Consider the following 22,165-nt stretch of genomic DNA (forward strand, 5'->3'; position numbering starts at 1 on the left):
TGCAGCCTGGCCACCCCATTGGCCAGTCCTCAAACATTCTGGACACTCGTGCTGATCCCTGTGCCCGGACCAGAAGACCCAGCATCAGTCATTCAACACCCAGGAACATTAACTAAGCACTCAGCACCGGAAAAGCACTGTCCGTGCACTGGTGACCCAGCAGTGAAGAAAACAGGCAGAAAGCCACCCTCGGGGCACGTAAATCGCAAGAAGCGCCGGGGACAACAGACCAGGCCAAAGCTAGCGAGCCTCGTGAACACAAACACCTGCCAGTCTGTCCCTAGAGCATGTCACGTGCCAAGCAGTACGGCTGGGCTCTTAGGAAACTGGGTCCATTTCAGGCTCCAAACAGAACCTCTTCCTTTAACGTACAACGTCCAGAGCTGCTGGTCGCCAGACACAGAGCAGCACGGGCCACATCATTCAAGGACAGTAAGCGAGACGATGTGAGTGTCAAGTGCACAATGGCAGCTCCATAAACACGAGCCACGTCCCCAGCAACACCAGCTGTGTGCCGACTGTCCCGGCACGGCCCCTGTATCCAGCTCCCCTTGTCCTCCGGAGTCGAACCGCCACCTCTGTGAGGACGCGAGAGTGCAATGGGGAAAGTGGACACAGCTAAATAACCCAAGACAGGGAAACCACGTCTTGAAAACCCCGAGTCCTCAGGCTTCTGTGTGACAAATGAACGGAGTAACTGGGAGACCATCTCCGGAGGGGCCTTCCCTCCTACTGGGGAACGGGAACCATCCGGTCAGGTTCCTCCAGGCTCCCACATCACCAGTGGCCAGGGAGCTTTCCAGAGATAGGAACAGGCAGAGGCTAATGTCTCGCAAGCCAGGCAAGTGCTCCGAGCGCTCAGCAAGCTTCCTGCAGGTCGGCCAACCCCGTGGGAGTGGGGAGAAGGGAGGGACCCCGAGGCTGGCCTCCTGCCTGAGGAGGGACACTCACCTGTCTCTCCGGGTCCTCACAGTCTTCCTCGGTTTGCTTCCTGGTCTTATCAGGGCGCCAGGGCCGCCAGTGCCTGTGCTCTCGGGACCGCTCGGCGGCGAGCCAGATCTGCCACCTGGGCAGACTCTTCTCTCTTATTTCCTGGTCCTCGTCTTCTGGTTCATCATCATCATCATCTAGACGAGGACAAAACTTTCAGCTCACTTACGAGCAAATAAAACCAGCGCTGACACCCAACGGGTCTGCGATGCCAGCTGCTGTGGTGGGCCTCTGGTGGGCCAAGATGAGGAAGACCCAGGCCCAGCCTTCTGGAACATTCAGGGACTCAGAGGCATTGAGGGACTCTCCCATCACCAGTCAGGTTCCCCAAAAACCCTGGCAGATTAGCCGATGAAATCAGATGATTTTTAATGCTATCATACTATTAAAATGTGGACACACATATTCTAGAACAGCACCGTCCAACAGAACTTTCTATGATGATGACGTACTATATACCTTATGTGTCTAATGTGGCAGCAACCAGCCACATGTGACCTAGTGGGCACCTGAAATGCAGCTGGCAGCAGAACTCAATTTTTTACTTTATTTCATCTTAAAGAGCCACACACGGCTAGTGCCTTCTGTGCTGGCCAACACAGTTCCAGAATGCTAAAGGACACGTAATAACAGCACTGCTTGAGATTTTCAGCCAGTGGCCTGACGATTACAACCTATGTCCACTTCTCAAAAAAAGTCAATTCAAGATATCCTGTACTTTCACTTTGTTTCCTAACTCTGAACACGTAGAATGGAAGAGGAGAAAAGTCTTGAGTCTTCTGGAAAGTGAGAATTTAAAAATAAACAAACAGGTATATAAAATGGTACGGCTACCCCAGAAAACAAGTGGGCTGTTTCTTATGAAATTAAACATGTGTTTACTACAAGACCTAGCAACTGCACTGTTGGGCGCTGATTCCAGAAAAATGAAAACCTACATACAAACACCTGTACGTGAATACCCGCAGCAGCGTTATTCGTAACGGGCAAACTCTGGAAACACCCCCAGTGTCCCACAGGTCAACGGTGAAATTAACCGCAGTACGTCTACACCATGGACTCCTACATGCGAAAAAACCACAGAGGCGTGCAACAATTCGGATGACCTCGGGAATGATGCTAAGTGGAAAACAGCCAATCGTAAGAAGTTACACAGAAAACGAATGTTGGTGAGGATGGGAGAAACTGGAACCCTTGTGCACTGATGGTGGGAATGCAAAATGGTACAGTCCTGTGAAGAGTACAGCACTTCCTCAAAGAATTTTATTTTATTTTTTTAAAGATTTTGTCAGAGAGAGAGAGAGAGCACGAGCAGGGGAGAGTCAGAGGGAAAGGGAGAAGCAGGATCCCCGCTGAGCAGGGAGCCCGATGTGGGGCTCGATCCCAGGACCCTGAGATCATGACCTGAGCTGAAGTCAGACACTTCACCAACTGAGCCACCCAGGTGCCCGGGTTCCTCAAAGAATTTTAAAAACTACCGTATGATCCAGCATTTCCACTGCTGGGTAGATAAGCAGAAGAACTCTAAGCAGGGTTTCAGATACGTGATGTGCACACCCATATTCACTGCGGCATTATTCACAACAGCAAAAGGTGAGGCAACGCAAGCATCCATCAACAGATGAACAGGTAAACAAAACGTGGCGTCCACAGTGGAATCCCCCTCAGCCTCAGAAAGGAAGCACAGACGCGCTTCACTGGACAAGCCCGGGAGACACGATGCTGAGTGTCAGAAGCCAGTCACAACACGACAAATACTGTCTGCTTCCGCTTACGTGAGGCTCCGAGAAGAGTCAAATTCACTGGGACAGAAAGCAGCACGGTGGTCGGCAGGGGTATGGAGAGTTACCCCTTCATGGGTGCAGAGTTCCAGCTGGGGAAGATGAAAATGTTGTGGCGATGGACAGACGTGAAGACAGCTGCACAGGACCGTACACATGGTCAATGCCATTGCACTGGGTACTCAAAAAATGTTTTTTAAATGGTAAATTTTGTATATATTTTATAATAGGAAATCGTTTTTTTAAAAGTCACAGGCCATGAGATTTCGTTTATATGACATACGGGAAGTGACGTGACAACATAACAACAGCGACAGGAGGACGGATCAGCGGTCCCCAGAGCGGGGCGTGGGGGCAGATATGGGTACAAGGGAAAGCGTCAGGGAGCTCTGTGGTGATGCATCATTCTGTATTTGACCGTGGAGGTGGTTACAGGAAACCGCACAGTACCGAACACGCATGCTCACGAGTGCTCGAAAAACCAGGAGATGTGCATACGCACTGCACACTGCACTGGGCCGGTTTCCGGGCTGTGCTACTGCACCCGGGTACTACTGCTGGTGGAACTGGGCGAGGGGGGCACAAAACCTCCCTGTGTAGTTTTTTTTCCCAGCTTCTTGTGAATCTGTAAGTATTTGAAAATAAACGAATAACAGGGACTCCTGGGTGGCTCAGCTGGTTAAGTGTCTGCCTTTGGCTCAGGTCATGATGTCAGGGTCCTGGGATCGAGTCCTGCATCCAGGCTCCCTGCTCAGCAGGGATCCTGCTTCTCCCTCTCCACACCCACCCCCTACCCGGCTTGTGCATGCGCATGCACTCCCCTCTCAAGTAAATAAACCTTTTAAAAAATAAGTAACAAAAACTCCACAGAATTTAAATGTGTGACATGTATACTAGCATTTTAAACCCAACATTCTATCTAAATGCTCTTCTGAATTCTCAAAGAAAACGAAAATTTAACCATTTATCACCTTCTTCTAAAGACCTATGTTTAAGGTAATCCTTTAATCACACTGAAAACCTCTCATCACAAGAGAAATTACCCCTGTGAGTCACACATCCAGCTTAGATATCTGAACTTATTACATTAGAAATTCAAAAGATTAGGGGCGCCTGGGTGGCTCAGTCATTAAGCACCTGCCTTCGGCTCAGGGCGTGATCCCAGGGTTCTGGGATCGAGCTCCGAGTCGGGCTCCCTGCTCCGCTAGGAGCCTGCTTCTTCCTCTCCCACTCCCCCTGCTTGTGTTCTCTCTCGCTGGCCTGTCTGTCTCTGTCAAATAAATAAATAAAATCTTAAAAAAAAAAAAAAAAAGAAATTCAAAAGATTACATGGTTTTGGAAAGACATTTATAAATACATAACAATACAGACCAATAGAAAGTGAGGGTGAGAGAGAAATAGTAAGTAGTGCATATGAAGAAGAAATACCTTAGAATCAATGATAAATACCAACTGCTCTCTACTTGCCAACCTTGTCAAGATGGGACAAGAAAACTTAAAAATAAAAGAAAAACAAAGAATAGTTATCAACTAGTTTTCGGAAACAGTGTCCCTGGGACACTGCTGTGAGAATTCTACTTTAGTCTCATAAAAACGCAGACTATGATGAACTTCAGAATTCTATGCATTCTATGCATTCTAGGAATCTTGTTCATTAAAACAAACAAAAAACCCTAAAAACAGAGAATCACCCTGACTTTCTACTCAAAGAAAAGTCACTACTAAAAAGACTTCCGGGGGCATCTGAGTGGCTCAGTTGGTTGAACGTCTGACTCTTGATTTTGGCTCAGGTCGTGATCTTGGGGTTGTGGGATGGAGCCCCACATCAGGCTCCACGATCAGCATGGAATCTGCTTGAGATTCTCTCCCTTTGGCCCTCGCTCCTCCTTCCCCCAACCCCCAACTCGCACTTACTCTCAAAAAAGAAAGAAAGAAAAAAAAGACTTCTATGTTTTGGTCCTTCGTGTGGCCTTGCAGACTGAGTGGCTAAAAGGGTTATAATACCTACACCCACTTTGCCTTGCAAGTTATTTTTCTTCATGTATGAAACCACTGGTTAGCCTGAGAATGATTCCAGTTCTTTCTGGGAGAGAACACTCAAGGAAAGTCAAACTAGTTGAGCCAAGTGAGGAGTAACCATCCCTGCTGGCGTCGCGCAGAGAAAAATTACCCCCAACACGCAACGGGCCGGAGACGCCACTTGGCCTGGAGTGCTACGACGCCACACAGACCGGAGCTAATCCAGAGTTTTCATTCCTCAAAGAAACCAAGGCTCACGAAGGTGACATCTGTGAGAATAGGCCAAGTCTGGGCCTCTCTCCCCCTCGCACTTTCAACAAAACCAAGGGAGAAGCAATTCCTGAAGCGCTGGGAGCTGTGTGGGCCAAGACGGCAGCCGCACACATGCGGCTATGGAGCGCTCGACAGCGGCCGGTCTGAAGTGAAATGTGCTGTAAAGTGTAAAATACACCCCAGATTCCAAGGAGTTCATGGGAAAAATAAAATGCAAAAGACCTCAATTTTTTTTAATAGTTACATGTCGAAATATCAAGTATTTGACATATTGGGTCAAACAAAATATCAATGTTAATTTCACTTTTACTTTTTTAATGTGGCGACTAGAAAATGTGATGTTACTTTTGTGGCTTGAATTATGTTTCTACTGGACAGAGCTGTCTTAGGGTGTAAATCCAGAAAGTACTTAGCGGTCACTTAGAATGACAGTTACGTAAACGCTAGTTAATAATTATTTTATAGTATTCCTAAATAGGGAAGGCTTCTTCAAAGGATCTGATGGTCTGTACATGGCCAAGAAAACAGAAAGACTGTCCTAAGGACACACTAAATGGGGTGGGGAGGGGAGGATTCGTAAGGAGGAGCAACCTTTTAAAAGGAAAAATGAAACTTACTTCCTCTGGGAAGAAACTCAAACCCTCCACAGGGTTGGGGGGTTGACTCTAAGGGTGAGAGACAGTCTATTCTCCCAACACATCCACTAATGTATTTTTGACATTTTGACGTGTCTACAGTGTTAAGGACTGACAGAAGAGCTTAAACGTATAAACAAACAACCAGAAAAGACGTGAAAATACATTCCAGGAGAAAGACAGAGGCCTACGCATCCTAACCGAGAGGGGCCTTACCTGGACTGATGACCACCCAGCCGCCTCGCTCCTGCTGGTGCATCCACGCTCTCCAGCCTCGGGCGCCCTTCTCCCCGGCCCGGGGCTCCCCGCTGTCCCAGAAGGGCTCAAAGAATTCCACCTGTTCAGGTTTAAAATAGGGAGGTGAGCCTAACTTGTACAAAACTGCTGAGTCATTGAGCAAAGTATGTTCTGATCAGCATAAGAGGGGCTTGTGGCTGAAATCTTCCTTGTCACCAGTCTTTCTCGTAGATATAGGATACACCCCAGAACAGAAAAAACAATGAGCTCGTGTGGTAGGCGGCCTTCAAGATAGCCCCTGTGACCCTACCCCTGCCTTGTGGCATTCACACCCCGGGGCCGGGCCTAATGACCTGTAACAAACAGATCCGGCAAAAAGTGACGGGTTACCACTACTGAGTCTGTTACAGAAAGAGCGGCCACGTCATGGAGAAGGGCCTCCAGCTGGGTAGGAGAGGAATGGTTTCTGAGAAGTTCTGACCCTGGTAGGCCAGTCTAAATGGGGAGAGGGACACCACCACTCCCCCTACGGCCACTGGGCCCCTCAACACATGAAATCATGTCGTTTTCAAGACTTCCGAGAAGAAGGGGATTCAAAGTTTCAACAGGACAGACTGGGAGCTACAGAGGGCATGACCTCTCAACTCCGTGTTCCTAAAATCTGGCACAGTGCCCAATACCTAGTAGGGACTCAATAAACACTTGTTGACACAGCTCTGCATGTGGCAGGCATCCAGGGAATGAAAAGGTCTGCGTGTTAAAGCCTGTGATCACACCTCTGCTCTCATGCATTTGGGCATTAGGTTCGCTGTGTGGTGACCAGTTCAGCGCAACAAGTAATTCCCCATAGAGGAGAACGTGAACACAGCGACGAACAGGAAAGCAATTGTGTTATCAATGGACAATAAGGACTTTTTTTTTTTTGGTATTTTAATTCTTTTTTAAAATATTTTATTTATTTATCTGAGAGAAAGAGCGAGCGAGCACGTGCACACAAGCAGGGGGAGCAGGAGGCAGAGGGAGAGAAAGAAGCAGACAGCCTGACTCAGGGCTTGATGCCAGGACCCTGAGCTCATGACCTGAGCCAAAGGCAGACACTTAACCAACGGAGCCACCCAGGCACCTCGACAACAAGGACTTTAAAAGTGAGCCAACCACTTGCTCAAGGAAAGCTTTTGTAAGAAACCTGTAGAAGATGACGAGGTTCCCAGTGGCATGCTGAGGGCCAGGAGCCGCAGGACGGTCCAGCCTGAGCCCGGGGTGCTGCACGCACGCCTGCAAGAGGGCTGCATCCAGGAGAGCCCCTGGAGGGCGGGACAGGGCTATGGTCTGGACACGGTCCCATACCGAGTGCCTGGCAGCCCCCTCGGGAAGGGGAGCTGGAAAGACCACACTCTAGGCAATCTTGCTCTTACAAGAGGGAGGGAAGAAAGCGTACTCGAGAAAAAGAAGTGTGGTTTTTTCCAAGTGTGATAGTTGGAACTGATTTATTTATTCCATAGAAACACAGACCACACTCGGCTTCCTCATGCTGTACTGCTGTTTCCAAGAACAACGTCTCTCAGTTTTAAAGATATGGAAAAAGAAAAAGCTTTATTTCAAAGTTGTCTTGTAAATGCTTTGAAACTACACGTGCTGTTAGTATTGAAAACCTCAAGATCACACAGCAAGCTCTCCTGACACCTGCGGGGAGTGGCTCCTGACGTTTCACGGTCCCGGGCAGTATCCTCCCCACAAGGAACTGTTCTCATCACACTCCGTGATCGTCAGCAAAGGGCCAGGATGAGGGCCGTTCTGATCCTGACCCCGCAACCACACACCCAGAGCCCTGTAGTCCACCAAGACTCACTTCAGAAGCCTGGCATATTCTTAAAATAGCACACCCGGTCTTAAAATAATTTTATCTGGCTCATTATACTACTAATCAGGTATACTAATATTAACCAATATTCTTTAACCCAATTTCATCTAGGAAAAAAACAGATAAAAATAATGATGATAAAAATAGTCTTTAAAGGCAATTCAGGAACATTCCACAAGACGGAGATCTCAGCCTCCCGAGACGTAAGTTCACTATCAACTCAGATATCCTATCCATCTTCCACCAGACCCCCTTTGCAAAGTAGGAAACGGAGATTTCTTCCAAGGGAAAAGGGAGAAGGCGGCTTTCTTATATGGGTAGCTCTATGATGAGGGTTTTTTATTGCTTCCACGTCACAAATATGGGCAATGTTCACCTGTCATCTAAATGACAACACCTCCCTGATTAGGATCAGTGTGGACAAAGTGCCAACGTGCACCATCGTTTGCAATTTCCGCAAAGATCTCACGCAGCGGAAATGCTAACTGGGAAAAGGACCTAAGACCCAGATTAGAATGCACAGAAGGAGGACACAGTGAGACGTGCTCTAAAAGGCAGGGCCACCGTTTCTCTGCCTGGTGGGGACAACTAGCATTGAAACAAGGCCCATAAGTAAGAAAAAGAAAGGGGGGGATATAATGAGTCTTTATATTGGGGGGAGCAGATCTTTCATCTCTCCAAGTTTCACTACCTTCCTTACAGAATTTTTCTTAGATCACCAGCATATTCCGAGCCACAGCTCTCAGCAGGACTGATACAAAGGAGGATAGAATTTTTACAAAGGTGGTAAGAATACTACCACCATTTCCCATTAGCCACACTTGCCCCGAGGAAAGAGAGAAGGAGAAAGGGAGGGGGGAGGGAGGGAGGCAGAGGTGGGGGGAGAGGTCGGTCTCACAACTAGAACCCACACCTGTCCTTTGGTAGGCAGGTCTTTCACGCTGTCAGGTTTGAAGAAGGTGAAGTCCACCATGGCCTGGAACAGGGAGACGGCCTTCTCAGAGTGACCGGCCTGCCGCAGGAAGTGGCAGTGCTGAAGGAACAGAGCTGAAAGCGGGGAGAGCAAGAGGGAGAATCCCAGTTAACATCACTCAAGGGAAAGGGCACAACTTCTAAAAACATGCATTTCAACACCGAGAACATCTTTTCTCTCAAATTAGTTAACTGCGATCATTTCGAAGCTGTAATAATACGTGTCCTTATTAAAAGGACTCACCATAGAACTGTAATCAAAGTACATTTATTCCAATTCTTATATGAAACCTTCGTGGAACACAAATATTAACAAAAACTATATATGTTGCATAAAGATAAGGCAAGAGGTTGGTCTGAACAGTTATCAAATATTCAAAGCTCATTGTTTCAAGAAAAATTCTAGGAAAAGGATGGTACAGATTTTCGTCAGAAAGCAAAGATCTGCGCTCAGTGGATCGCTAGATGGCATTATTCACCAGCAATGTTCATCATCTGTTCGGGAGGCCAATGCATACAAATCAAGGTTCCATCTATGAAAATTTCGGCTTGTCTGAACCGTGGTACGATTCGAACTGACTGAACAACACTAGGCTATCTGAGCGTACGACAAACGATACCAAATATGAGGCTCTTTATGTCAGTGCCATAAGTGCTTATTATTTCTAGAGCAATATATTCATATCTTTAGAGGTTAACAGAAATAGCAAGGTTTTGACCAAATAAACGCCTACTGTGTGTGGGACACGGAGCCGCTCTCACCACGGGCCAACCTCCGTTAACGTGCTCAATAACCCTATAAAGCAAGTATTATATTGCTGTGGCCGAGCGAGAAACTGGAGCTCAAGCAGGTTAAGGGAATAATGCAAGGTCACAATAGAACCAGTGAAGGGCAAATCCCGGCTTCAGGTCAAGACTGATAATCTCCAGCTCCTGCGTGACAAGCTGCCTTCTGTACCTCATTACTGGACAAAGTTCACATTCTAGGCTCCTTCGGGACACAACAGTAATGTTCACGGTATAATATCGATAACTGCTTCTGTGCACTGATGCCCCGCCATCAGGGCATCCCCACGAACACCACCGCCTGAGATCCCAGAACGGGTGAGATGAGCAGACAGACATCTCAACAGGGAAGGCCACGGACAGCCACAACAGCCGAGGCTTGACTATGTTTCCCTGGCTAATAAGCAGAAAAGCTGGAACTTCTAGACCAGGGAAACCTTACTACCTCTACTGGCTCTGAGGCCCCCTCCGCCCCCCCACCAAGAAGCCGGAGAAGGGAGAGTCGGTTCTAGTCCAAAGGAGCCCCAATACTTTGTTTAAATGCATTTTATCAATTTGATGTTTCTAAAATAAAACCAAAAACAAATCTTCGTTTTTTACTAGAGCCAGAAGCAAGCGTAAGTCCCCCGACACACGCGGACCTGGCGCTCGGCCTCTTACCAAACATCGCGTCCTCGGTGCCCGGCAGGGCGGGGTGCGACAGGATGCTGCCATCCTTCACCGCGGACAGAGTGCTCAAGCACTTGCCGTAAAGACCGTGGATCTTCGACACGGTGAAGGTGCTGAACTGGCTTTGGCAAAATAAAAGGTACTTTTGCCAAAGGGCCGTATTGTTGGGGTGTAAAAAAATCAGTTTCTGCCACTCCTTGACCAGCGTGGAGGGCTCCCAGAACTCCGCGCACACCTTCAGCTTGGCCAGCTTCAGCTCCACGGAGCTCTGGTTGCTCTCGATGGCCCGCTCCAGGATGGCCAGCTTCTTCTCCAGCACCAGCTTCAGAGACCTCCTCCGTTTCTCCGGCTCGCCTTCCTCCACGGCATACAGGCCGGGGCTTTTCAGGACCTCGTCCTCGAGACAAAATCGTCAGTTCACACACGGAAGTAGGGAGCCTCAAAATCCCACCACCGCTAGAGAGCCGCTTCCAAGTGCCGCTGTCCAGCACCTCCCAGAATGAATGGTCATTCGGCCCTTCTTGGTGACCACGGGCTAGTCACGATTCTTCCTGAGTGCAAACTCCGTTCCTCAGGGGCCGGTGTCACCCGCTACGCTCGAGCGTGTGTTGACTTCACCTGATTGACCGTCTGCGCTCCGTCACGAGTTACGTGACAAGAGCAAGCACGCCGCCCCTTGAGCACTGCTTCTCTGGAGCCAACTTTACCCATAATACAGCCAAAGGTGGGGCAAAACAGAACTGCACGAGCAGTTCAGCAAAAAAAGTAAGTAGGACAAAGACAAAGCTGTGTGTTTCAGAAAAGGAGCAGAGCCCCAGCTGGGTCGTGGGGGAGCAGCACCTTCTCTTCCCAATTCTGCGCATTCTGCCCCCTGCACCCCTCACCCGGTGAACAAAGGCCCTTCTTCCCAGATCCTGTTTCAATTTCACCTTCTTTTAGAAGCCCTTTCCTGCTCCCTAGAGGCCGGCCCCCCAAATTACACATGAAAGCGCTTACTCTTCACATGGCAGGCTTCCTCCTGGGCTGGAAGCAAGCTCCGGGCAAGAGTGACAACATAAGGATCTTCAAATACCCAGGGCCAGGGTTCCTCCCAGGGGCTCGAAAACGGCTGCAGAGCGAATCGGTTTGCCCCAAACTGGGACAGTCATTCTAAATAAGAGAACCGGGACAGTGCTACTTACCTGAAAAGCCACGAACGCCATCCAAAGCTGGGTATCGTGAGGATTCTCCCGCACTCTCCTGTTGAACTCCTCCACCTTGGCCTTGAGCAGTGCATTCTCTCTGTCCGTCTGTGAGTCTGGCTGTTTTGCTTCTTGCTCTGAAGGACCCTGTCCTTGTAACCACTGTGTGGTGGACTGATCGTAAATCCCCAGAGGGTTCAACCAGGTCGTAACGGGTGGAACCACATCATCCGAGCCCTTCACTGGGATAAAAGAGACTGGCTCAGATGAGGGAGGTTCGGTTTTACTGCCAACGGCAACTCCATCAATGTTCATTAATCCCACGCTCTTCTTCGTAAAATAGCGCTCAGCATGCTTGTGGGAACGCTTCTTTTCTGTGGGAGCCCCCTCCCAGGATATACGCTGCTTCTTAGGATTAATGCCCAGGCAGGAGTCTCCTTTCCTCTTGTACCTTGTATTTGAAAAAGAAGGAAAGTTACTGAGGGAACAGGTGCACCAGCTCCGCACCACTGGGCTCAGCAGACCTGAGCTCTTGTGAGGCAAGTTAACTGCGTGTGTTCAAATTCACCCTACCTTCCGAGTGCTTCTATTTAGAGAAATACGACAATCAGCAATTAACTTTTTCTGTGTTTGACTTAATCCCCTAAACACCAATTCTCTGTTAACAGAGATCATGCCTGCCTTCCAGATTCTAGTAATTTCTATTTTCCTGGAGTTTTGTAAAGTCTGTTCCACACATTATGTCACTGAGGGTCACAATCATACGTAACAGACAAGGTGGAAATCCTCATCCCCTCTTTTACATTATTCCTAAGGACACCGGAACCTTGGGTGAGAGGGAGTCACCTGTCTCCTACACTGGTCCCTTTTCCTCAATATAGTCCTGTGTCCCCACTTAAGAAGGAAACAGGGAGGGCTAAGATTGTATTTTTAATCCTGAAACAAAAGCATGTTGAATAAAATTACATGTGGCTGTTTTCTACTCTAGAGGAAGAGAGGCTGGGTTCTAAAAGGCCTGTAGTGAGCGTGCAGGTGTCTCTGGAATCACACTCAAGACTACTGAACACGTGCATGGAGGCCAAGGGAAACCGTGCACTCCTCTGTATGTTACCCAAACCACCAATTAAAGAACGGGCAAAGAATCTGGACGGAATTCACAAAAGACGACATGAAGGGCCAATCAGCGTATGCAGAAGTGCTCAACATCATTAATCATGAGGGAAACGCAAATTAAAACCACAAGGAGCTATGCCACGTACCCGCCAGAATGGCTAAAATTAAACACCGACAATGCTTAACACCAGCGAGCAATCTGCTGAGGAACCAGGACTCTCACGTGCTGTTAGTGAGAACGGAAACTGGTACAGTCACTTTGGGGAAAGGTCTGGCAGTTTCTTGAAAAAAACTAAACTTAGACTTACCCTGTGACCCAGCAATTCTATTCTAGGCATTCCCCCAAGAAAAAGGAAATTGCATTTCCACACAAAGACTCGTGTGCACAGATATTCTCAGCGACTCTACTGCTAACAGCCGAACACTGTGAAGAATCCAGGGGCTCACCTATAGGAGAACAGATAAACACACCGGTACGGCCACACAACAGGACGCGACCAGCAGTGAGAAGCCACAAACTACCGACAAATGCCGCCAAGGGGCGGGATGTTGAAAACACCACACTGACTGAAAGAAGCCAGCCCCAAAAGCGTACGTATTATAGGATTCCATTTATATGGAATTCTAGAAGAGACAACACTAATTGAGGATGGAAAAAAATTAGAACAGTAACTGCCCCTGGGGAGGTGAGGTGTGGACTGAACGCAAGAAAGCAGGAGGAAACTTGAGGGGGTGGGGGGGGTGTCACAGCTATGTTCTGTATTTTCAGACAGGGCTGGATTATACAGGTGTATGCATGTGTCCAAACTCAGCAAGTGAAGATTTGTGTTACATTGTACGTAAAGTTTAAGTCCGAAGAAAAACCTACACAAATCTTCAACTGCAGCTAGTGACATGCAGGCTAAAGTATTTAGGGGGCAGTATACTGAGGCCAGCACCGAAAAAATAAGATGGGTTGCAGGACGGATGGACAGACAGACCTGTGATAAGGCAAACGCAGTAAAATATTAATGGTAGAACGTAGAGGGTGGGAATAGGAGCGTTCACTATAAAATTCTTTCAACTTATGCTGTATTTTTTTAAGTCTCCATAAATTCATGTTGTCGGGGGGGGGGAAGGAGAAAGAAGCTGCCATCTTCCGTCATCTTCCAGAAAGTTCTGCCTCCACCTCCCCCTGGTCCAGGCACAGCACCTCCTTTGCTTCCCCAGAGTCAACAGATGTCTGAGAAGCCGCCCTCCCAGCTCTTGCACGCACACAAACCTTTCCTCTCTCCATCCTCTCCCCCAGACCCTCCTAGGTTAACTCACAACAATCTGCCCCCCATCCATTTAGGAGTCAAAACAACTTTTATGAGGGGTGAGGAGACAAAACAGTGCTTCAAGAGCTCTAAACACGCCCATCATTCTGGAAGGAACACACTGTAAGTAGAACTAGTTTTGTTCTCCCCTTAATTACTATTTTTTTTTTGCTAAAAATCAACAGTATTTCGACATTCACATAATCTCTTAAAAAACGTTTACAGTTTTCTGACTTTAAAAGTGCATTTAGTAAAGCTGATTTTAACAGCTGCATTTTATAACATAAAAATGATAAAGGAGAAAAAAAGGAAAAAAATGATAAAGGAGGAAAAAAGACTCTGCCCGATCTGTATTATTAAGCGCCTCCTTTCAGATATGTGTGTACATGTGTTTATATGTGTATACACACCTCTTTTTAAAAAGAGTTGATACACAGCTTTGGGCTTTCTTCCCTACTTTTGTGCACTTCCCCATACCATTCGTTTTAGAAAATACCATTTTTATTGGCTTTGAATCGGTCCATTGGAAGGGTAAGCCCTCATCTAGTTAACATTTCTCTATTGTTGGACATTTGGGTTTTATCTAATTTATCATTTATCATAGAATCTTAATTGGGCAGAACCTAGGATGTAATTTGATGCAATATTCCCCCAAATGAAGGCATTTTTTCTGTAAAATCCTTATCAAATAGTCAGCTGGTCTTACCTGAATAATTCCAGAAGAAGGGAACCCCACTTCAGAGGTTCAGTGAATGATACCATATGGACATTTAATTTAAATGAATTCAGCTACAGGAAAAGGGAAGGGAAGAAAGAAAAGAAAAGAAAGAGGGACAGGGCATGGGAAAAGAATATATTTAAATTGAGCACACACTTCTGCCCCAAATTCACTCAGTGGCTCTGAGGCCCAGAGTGAGCTGGGCAATAATAAATTTGTCTTTCCTTCAATGACTTCAATTCACACATGCTCTCATGGTGGCAGTCTACCTGGGTCCAAATTCCAACCCCATCATCTACTAACTAGGTGACCCTGACCAAGTTATTTAAAACAAAACTCCAAAACCTGTCTGTGCCTCAGTTTTCTCATCCGTGAAATGGGGATAATAATGGTACCCGTGTCACAGAATAGCAGGGATGATCAAAAAGTTATATATTGGCACTACTGGGTATTTACCCCAAAGATACAGATGTAGTGAAGGGCCATATGCACCCCAATGTTCATAGCAGCATTGTCCAGTAGCTAAATCATGGAAGGAACCAAGATGCCCTTCAACAGATGACTGGATTAAGAAATTGTGGTCCATATATACAATGGAATATTACTCAGCTATCAGAAAGAACGAGTTCTCAACATTTGCTGCAACATGGACAGCACTGGAGGAGATAATGCTAAAGTGAAATAAGTCAAGCAGAGAAAGACAATTATCATATGATTTCTCTCATCTATGGAACATAAGAACTAGGATGATCGGTAGGGGAAGAAAGGGATAAAGAAAGGGGGGTAATCAGAAGGGGGAATGAACCATGAGAGACTATGGACCATGAGAAACAAACTGAGGGCTTCAGAGGGGAGGGAGGTGGGGGAATGGGACAGACCGGTGATGGGTAGTAAGGAGGGCACGTGTTGGCATGGTGCACTGGGTGTTATACGCAACTAATGAAGCATTGAACTTTACATCGGAAGCCGGGGATGTACTGTATGGTGACTAACATAACATAATAAAAAAACATTAAAATTTAAAAAAAAGTTTATATATTTCAAGTCCTTAGCCATAGAGTAAGCACTAGATAAACTAAAGTTATTATTATTTTATAAGATTTGGCTCCCAAATGTAAGCCAACTATTTCATCTGGTGTATAGCTGAAGAAAAAGACTCTTGCCCACGAACTCTAAGCCCTGCTCACCACAACATGCTAACGCATACGAGGTCACTGCTGGGAGGCTCACACTATTAGAAAATTTGCTTTGATACTAAGTCACGTCTCACTTTCTGGAACTTCCACTCATTGATCCTGGTTCTGCATTTCCGAGTTACACAGAACACTGTCAATCCACCTTCCGAAAGATGGTCCACCGGAGCTTAAAAGACACTGACCAGATTGCTGTCATAGGCCCAATGCCCACAAGGCCTCATCTGGTCCTCACAGGACGGTGCCAGCCGAGTCCTCTCAATGCTCCTGATTTGTCAGTGCCCCTCGAGAAGTGTGGAAATTCGCGACCTGACAAAACACACCCCCTGTCCTCTGACCAACTCACAGTGCCATGGGATCGATACTTCCCTAGATCTGAACGCTGACAGCAGTACCGCTATTAATCACTTAACTCAACAACGCTTTAGGAATCCACGGGGAAATCACAGCAATGCCCCAGCCCTTCCGCCAGCATCTTCACAGTTTAGATTAGTAAACTTCTCTCGTTACTCTCCTGCTAAGGTCTGGGCCGCTCATTAGCGGAGATTTAAGAGTCAGTCATTGTGAATATTTTTCCTTTTTCATCTATGAATAAGTAATAACCCTTTATCTTTGCAAACTAATTTCTATTTCCTATCGATGTTCCCAGCGGAGTGTAAGGCACAGCAGGAGGTAACAAATGAAGAAACAGAGGCTCGGACAGGGTTAGTGACTCACGTGGGATTACACGCTCAGTCAGCGGCCAAGTGAGAATGAGAGCCAGAGTCCTCCATTTCCCAATCCAGAAAACACCCTCCCACACGACCGAGCTCATCGTTGTGAGCAGGAAAAGAACATCTGAGGTTGGAGGAACACAGGCTCCCCGAGAAAGCGGCTTCCTGGCAGCTTACCCTCTCTGAGGTTCCTTTTCTGTGTTCATGAACTGAGAGTGCCGTCCTCCTCACCAAGCAGCTGTGAGGCTCAGACAGGCTAACAAGCACGGGCTCACAATCCACACTTGGGGCTCAGTGTTTGCTGGCCTCCCCATCTTTTCCTGGGTCCTACCATGTCTGGGGCACCACACCACGGGGCCGTGGGGAACCGAACACGACTTTAAGGAGTATTAAAAGTATTCAAAAATCTATGAATACATTTTAATAGTCGATTACTCTCAGCCGTGAGGTTTTAGGAGACTGCATGTAGATATAAATACGCACTGAAAAACTACGGACATACACACGTCGTAAAGGAAATCTCAGTTGGAACGGCCTATGTGGTGAGGTATAGTGTCGTGATGAATGACAATTAAAATGTGGAGGTGCAGCAATGTAATGGAAACCGAAATTTATTTTAAAAAGTAATTAGCTCATAAAGAATGATAATGGTCTCCTCTTGGCTTTACATTCCATATTCTCTACCTTCAATTTTCATCACCTGTAATCTGGAAAGAGAGATTGTGTGGTACTGTCCTTTATGTTCCCAGCAGTGTCTTACAAACTACTCAGTGCCTAAGAGATTTAATAAATACTTAAATATTTTTGACAGGTTAGAGGAGAAAAGTTTAATAAACTAATTACTGGAGTGAATACCATCGCCTCTTTTTTTGATTATCTGGTGACATATGCGGGAAGCATTTTGGAAAAGGCATTACCACCTAATGTCACTTTTAAAAAGGCTTACTTGGGGGACAGATGAATAAAAAGCTTTTGTGACTTTTTAAAATGGCATATAGATCAGACCAAATGGTTTCTGGATAAGTTTGTCACAACTACTTATTTTAAAGGTGTTTTTAGATTTGTTCATTCAACAAGTAGTTACTAAAAAGCCACGACGCCCGGCACGAGGCCAGGCATGACACGTGAGTGAGACTCCTCACACCCGGATCCTGACTTCAAGGCCTGAGCTTTCGCTCCAGCATGTGACATAAGACACGTGCCTCAACAGCTCAGCCATTGGGGACAGGCATCGGAATCCAGAAGGGGGCCGGGCAGACAAAGACCGCACAGAGACGGCTCGGGGGAGAAAGAAGTCACTTCCCACCAGTGAAAATCAGGAAAGACACCATGACACGTACCGTGCTATGTCTCCTCGGTAGAGAGACTTATACTCCCAGTTGGCCGGATCCGGTTTCTTATCTGTTCTGAAGGTTTCTCCTGTCAGAGCCTGAACATCCTCAAGCCACACAAAGCGATGCCCAGTATCAGCAGCAGCGTTACCTTCTTGACTGTGGGACACAGGGAGGTGAGGGACAAAGAGGGAGAGGCACGTTGAAATCTTCTAGTCACATCGTCCACCTTTCAGAAACATGAAAGGTAAACACTTCAACACTGACGCTCTGCACAGCATCAAACACATGGAGGCACGTAAAGCGGGCACGTGCCGCAGACGAAGAGGACTCCTGCTGTGGAAAAGGCTTTAAAACATGAAGCAAAAACTGTCATCGCTAAGTGGCACTTGCCCAAGAAGTCACCTTACCTCCGAAATTAACCTGACACAAGAGTTCTTTTTTATTTTTTATATATTTTTTATTTTTATTATTTTTATTATTTTTTAATATGTTTATATCTTATTTTTTAAAGATTTACTTATTTATGTTAGAGACAGAGAGGGAGAGACACAGAGAAAGAGAGAGAGAGAGAGAGAGACAGCACACAGGGAGAGGCAGAGGGAGGAGAGACTGCCCGCTGAGCACAGAGCCCAGAGCTCAATCCCACAACCCTGAGATCATGACCTGAGCCGGAATTAAGAGTCGGACGTTTCACCGACTGAGTCCCCCAAGCGCCCTAATGTGTTATTCTTAAATATTCCATTAAATGACTATAACTAGAATTTCAAATATACTTATAAGCAAGTTTTCTTAAAAAAAAAAAAAATCAAGTGGGTCACCCTTGCTTAGCCTGTAACTCATCTCAAAGTGCTCAGATTATTCCAACTCAAAACCTATGAGCAGCAGCAAAGCCACAGCTCCGTATGGCTCGGTCTTGCATATCCTTCAGTCTTGGTCTAAGCCTCGTTTCTACAGCCTGGGTGCTGTGGACGCTGTTCTGCCCATGTGGACGGACCCCTCTTCCACACCAGGGCCAGAGAGAGCCCACTGCGAGACAAGACCCCTACTCATCCCGCTGGACCAAGCTGAGCGTTGGCAGACTTCCAGCGGAGGCACAAATGGAACCAGTTCCCCAGGAGTCAAACAAGAGGGGGAGGGAGAGTTTTTCTGGCATCTGACCTCTTCCCTCCTCTAAAGAAAATCAGGTCTTCATGCTGCTGGTGCGAGAAGCTGCCAAAGTGGTCCAAACAGCCCTGAACCTTGTTCCATCTTGGCTTTCTGACTCTGCCCAGATAGAAATAAAGATTCTAAAGGCTTCTAAATCACCCTTGGCTGGGAATATAGAGGAATGGCATTTCGGGGACACAAAGTAGCTTTCAATCACTGTTTGCTGAATAGGTTACAATACAGGGTGATTTTTAACACATTCCCCTTCAGAACATCTGTGGAGGGTTTTCTGTTGACAAACTCCGTAAGGGGCAGCAAAGGGAAGGAATGAGATGGATGCATTCCAGAAAGAAATGGAAACCCCACAGGGGAGGGAGGAGGGAGCAGACCACCCCTGGGGAGTCAACAAGCTCTGATCCTCTCCTACTGGGTACTGAGGTCATGAAGCAGGATGTGGTCTGGGCTGCGCCAAAGGAAGGATGTGCCTCCCCCTTGAAGGTGAGGAGCTCACTCTAGGAGACAGAGGTCCCTGAGAAGCTGTATCCCTGGGGGAAGTCGTCCCTCTGTCACCCTAAAACAGAGTTCCTATAGGGTGCGCTATACCCCGTGAACCTACTTTCCTGACACCACAGAAATACTCTCACAATTCACGAATATCTTAGTTCTTGTCTCCATGGAAACAAATCCTCCAGGTCATCTTCCCAGGAAGAGACTACAGAAGTTCGCAGTAAGAAAGTAAAAGAGAAGAACAAGAACAGTCGAGTTTGATCTTAATGGGGACATTCTGCAAAGTGTCCGTGAACTTAAATATGCCACCTGGATCACAGAACAATCCAGAGGCTCTAAAGCTCACCTCTGATGTGATTAAGCACAGGCTGAAAATAACTCCCTTCCAAGTTCTAATGGTAGTTCCTGTGTGGGTTCAGAAAATCCTTTAAAACTCATTTTCCTCAACTGTTAAAAAAAAAAAAAAGGCTGGTAGCTAACAGTGAGTTTTCAGAAGAAATAATGATTAATGTACGTTGAAGACATACTGAAAAGCAAAAATATCAATAATGTATTCATTCATTCACCCAACAGAAATGTACCGAGCACTTACTATGCATCGGGCCCCGTGCCCGCTGCCGAAGGGACACAAGGGCAAGTGAGACAGGAGTGATTCCTGCCCACAGAAACTCGGTCACAGTCAGAACCTTTTTATTATCCCCTCCTAGAGCAAGCCTAGGTTGCAGACAGAGTACCCGAAACGCAGAGATGGCTGACTCCGTCTGGATGCCCTGCACCACGGCAGCCTGCAAGGCTCTCCGCAGATCTGGTGGCAGAAGGATCCGGGAGGACTCCGTGTCGGCCTGTCTGATGGCAACTCCGTGGGTCAGATTCCAGACTCACTGCATCACAGAGCTCTCACTAAGCAAATAATGGGACATCTAAGCAAGTAATGCCTGAAGAGTCAAAAAAATCTTAACAGCACTAAATTTAAGTATGGCTTGCACAGGGACTTCAATTTTCTCTCTTCTAGCCCATATGAAGAGAAGAAAAAAGTGAAATGAGAAACGACTCAGGTAGTTCCCACATGCCACCTGTTGTAGGTGAGGGAGAAGGGCCCCCCCGTGGGGCAGCGGAGGAGACGAGGCAGAGACGGGGAGCTGCCACTGAACGCCTGCACTGCCCTCGCTCTAGAACGATGGCAGCGACAGGCTCAAGGGTGACAGGGGAGCAAGATGTGGGGAGAAGCAAAGCCCCCAGAAAAGGAAATACTGTGGTCATGAGCCAGTCTGCACCTTCCACACAGTGGAAGAAAGTGCTGGAAAGAAATGTGAAGTAGGAAAAGGACAAGAGTGATGATGATTTTAAGTGTTACGCTACCCTTAACCAAAGCGTGTGTGTCCACCCAGGGGCCTGATGAGAGCGGTCGAAAGAAGAGAGACTATTGAAGAGAAATAAGACATTCCTCTTACTCTGACCCTCACAGACGGGACCCTTAACTAGGTAGCAAACTGGTCCAAATTCCCACGGCATGGCCCATCAGTCATCTTTCAAAATCCTAAAGACTTTTTTGTCTCAATCAGATCTTGACACCATCATTACTGTGTCTAAATAACATTTCTCAAATAAAATCACAGCCACAGTTTTTTTAATGAAAGTTTGCTTCGTCGTCTTTTTTTTTTTTTTTTTTAATGTTGACCCAATGGTGGAGCTCTGTTTGGGGTTTTTTTGAACTCCATTTGACTGAGTGGCTAACTAGTCATTCAGATGTCTCATTTGTCTTAACAAATGAGGGGGAAAAAATTCAAAATTTGGAAAGTCATAGGTATTTGAGAATAGAAAACCCACCTTGGTTTCTCGGATTCCTTTCTACTGTCCCCAGTGCTTCTGGAAGTTTTGTCCTTTTCGGGCTCACTATCCGGCTCGGAACCACTGCTACTGGCCTGCCCACGTTTTCTCTTGGTTTTCTTGTGGTGATGCTTCCTCTTCTTTTTCTCTTTCTTCTTTTTTCTGCTTGTTTGTTTGGGCTTTCTGTTAACATCACTTTCATCTGAAGGCTCTGATTTCAGAGGACTCCTGTTTTGGGAAAATCAACACTAGAATTATTTTCAGAAGAGAAGGAGGGAGAAGACTATGTAAAGAAGCGAACAAATGTGTAAAAGGGGATTCCAGAAATGCCCACAGGGGCTTACTGTTTGGCCGTATATTTATACAGTGCCTTCCTAAACCACAACTCCCCTTAAGGATTTAAGAGTTGGACCTCCCCCCACCAGGAAAAAAAAAAAAAAAAGAATTAGATCTAAAACAATAGTAGGTGAAGAAATTCTAATTTGAATAGCTTCTAAACCTAGGCTTTCACATTTGTACATTTTTAAATGAAAATAATCTACCAGTTATTTTATCAACTATAGTATTTTCTTTCAAGTAATGAATCATGGAACTTTACATCAAAAACTAGGGATGTACTGTATGGTGACTAACATAATATAATAAAAAATATTATTATAAACAAATACACTTTTTTCTGAAGCAATGTCATAAAGGATTTATTTTCAGTCCCACATATTAGGGCAGCACGTCCTTAATGACAAAAATTTTTTTTAAAAAAAGGGTTTAATTCTGGTCCTTGTTTTTAAAGGCTATGATGAGCCCTTCTGCATTACTGAAATATCTAAAGGACAACTCTCTCTCAGGCACCAACTAGCATCCATTTCCAAAGGTTTCTTGCACTTTCGGAAGACTGCCTTCCCAGGGCTCCTC

The 22,165-nt window shown here is 46.4% G+C and overlaps 1 protein-coding gene and 1 long non-coding RNA gene across 2 annotated transcripts in view; one reads left to right on the forward strand and one right to left on the reverse strand.

Annotated features, from left to right (window-relative positions):
* NRDE2 (NRDE-2, necessary for RNA interference, domain containing) overlaps nucleotides 1–22,165 on the reverse strand; it is a 56,438-nt gene that overhangs the window by 18,660 nt on the left and 15,613 nt on the right. The window contains exons 3-9 of the mRNA XM_002920789.4: nucleotides 21,254–21,481; nucleotides 17,780–17,929; nucleotides 11,405–11,855; nucleotides 10,215–10,620; nucleotides 8,710–8,843; nucleotides 5,915–6,035; nucleotides 952–1,127 (exon numbers count right to left, since the gene is read on the reverse strand). Coding sequence (XP_002920835.1) covers nucleotides 952–1,127; nucleotides 5,915–6,035; nucleotides 8,710–8,843; nucleotides 10,215–10,620; nucleotides 11,405–11,855; nucleotides 17,780–17,929; nucleotides 21,254–21,481 — 1,666 coding nt within the window. The remainder of the gene's footprint in view (nucleotides 1–951; nucleotides 1,128–5,914; nucleotides 6,036–8,709; nucleotides 8,844–10,214; nucleotides 10,621–11,404; nucleotides 11,856–17,779; nucleotides 17,930–21,253; nucleotides 21,482–22,165) is intronic.
* Nucleotides 12,895–17,464, forward strand: LOC117796119. The gene is made up of 3 exons (XR_004620491.1): nucleotides 12,895–13,108; nucleotides 13,851–13,938; nucleotides 16,376–17,464. It is a non-coding gene; the product is annotated as an uncharacterized LOC117796119 (long non-coding RNA).

This window comes from Ailuropoda melanoleuca, chromosome 14 (genome assembly GCF_002007445.2).
Source record: "Ailuropoda melanoleuca isolate Jingjing chromosome 14, ASM200744v2, whole genome shotgun sequence".
NCBI lineage: Eukaryota > Metazoa > Chordata > Mammalia > Carnivora > Ursidae > Ailuropoda > Ailuropoda melanoleuca.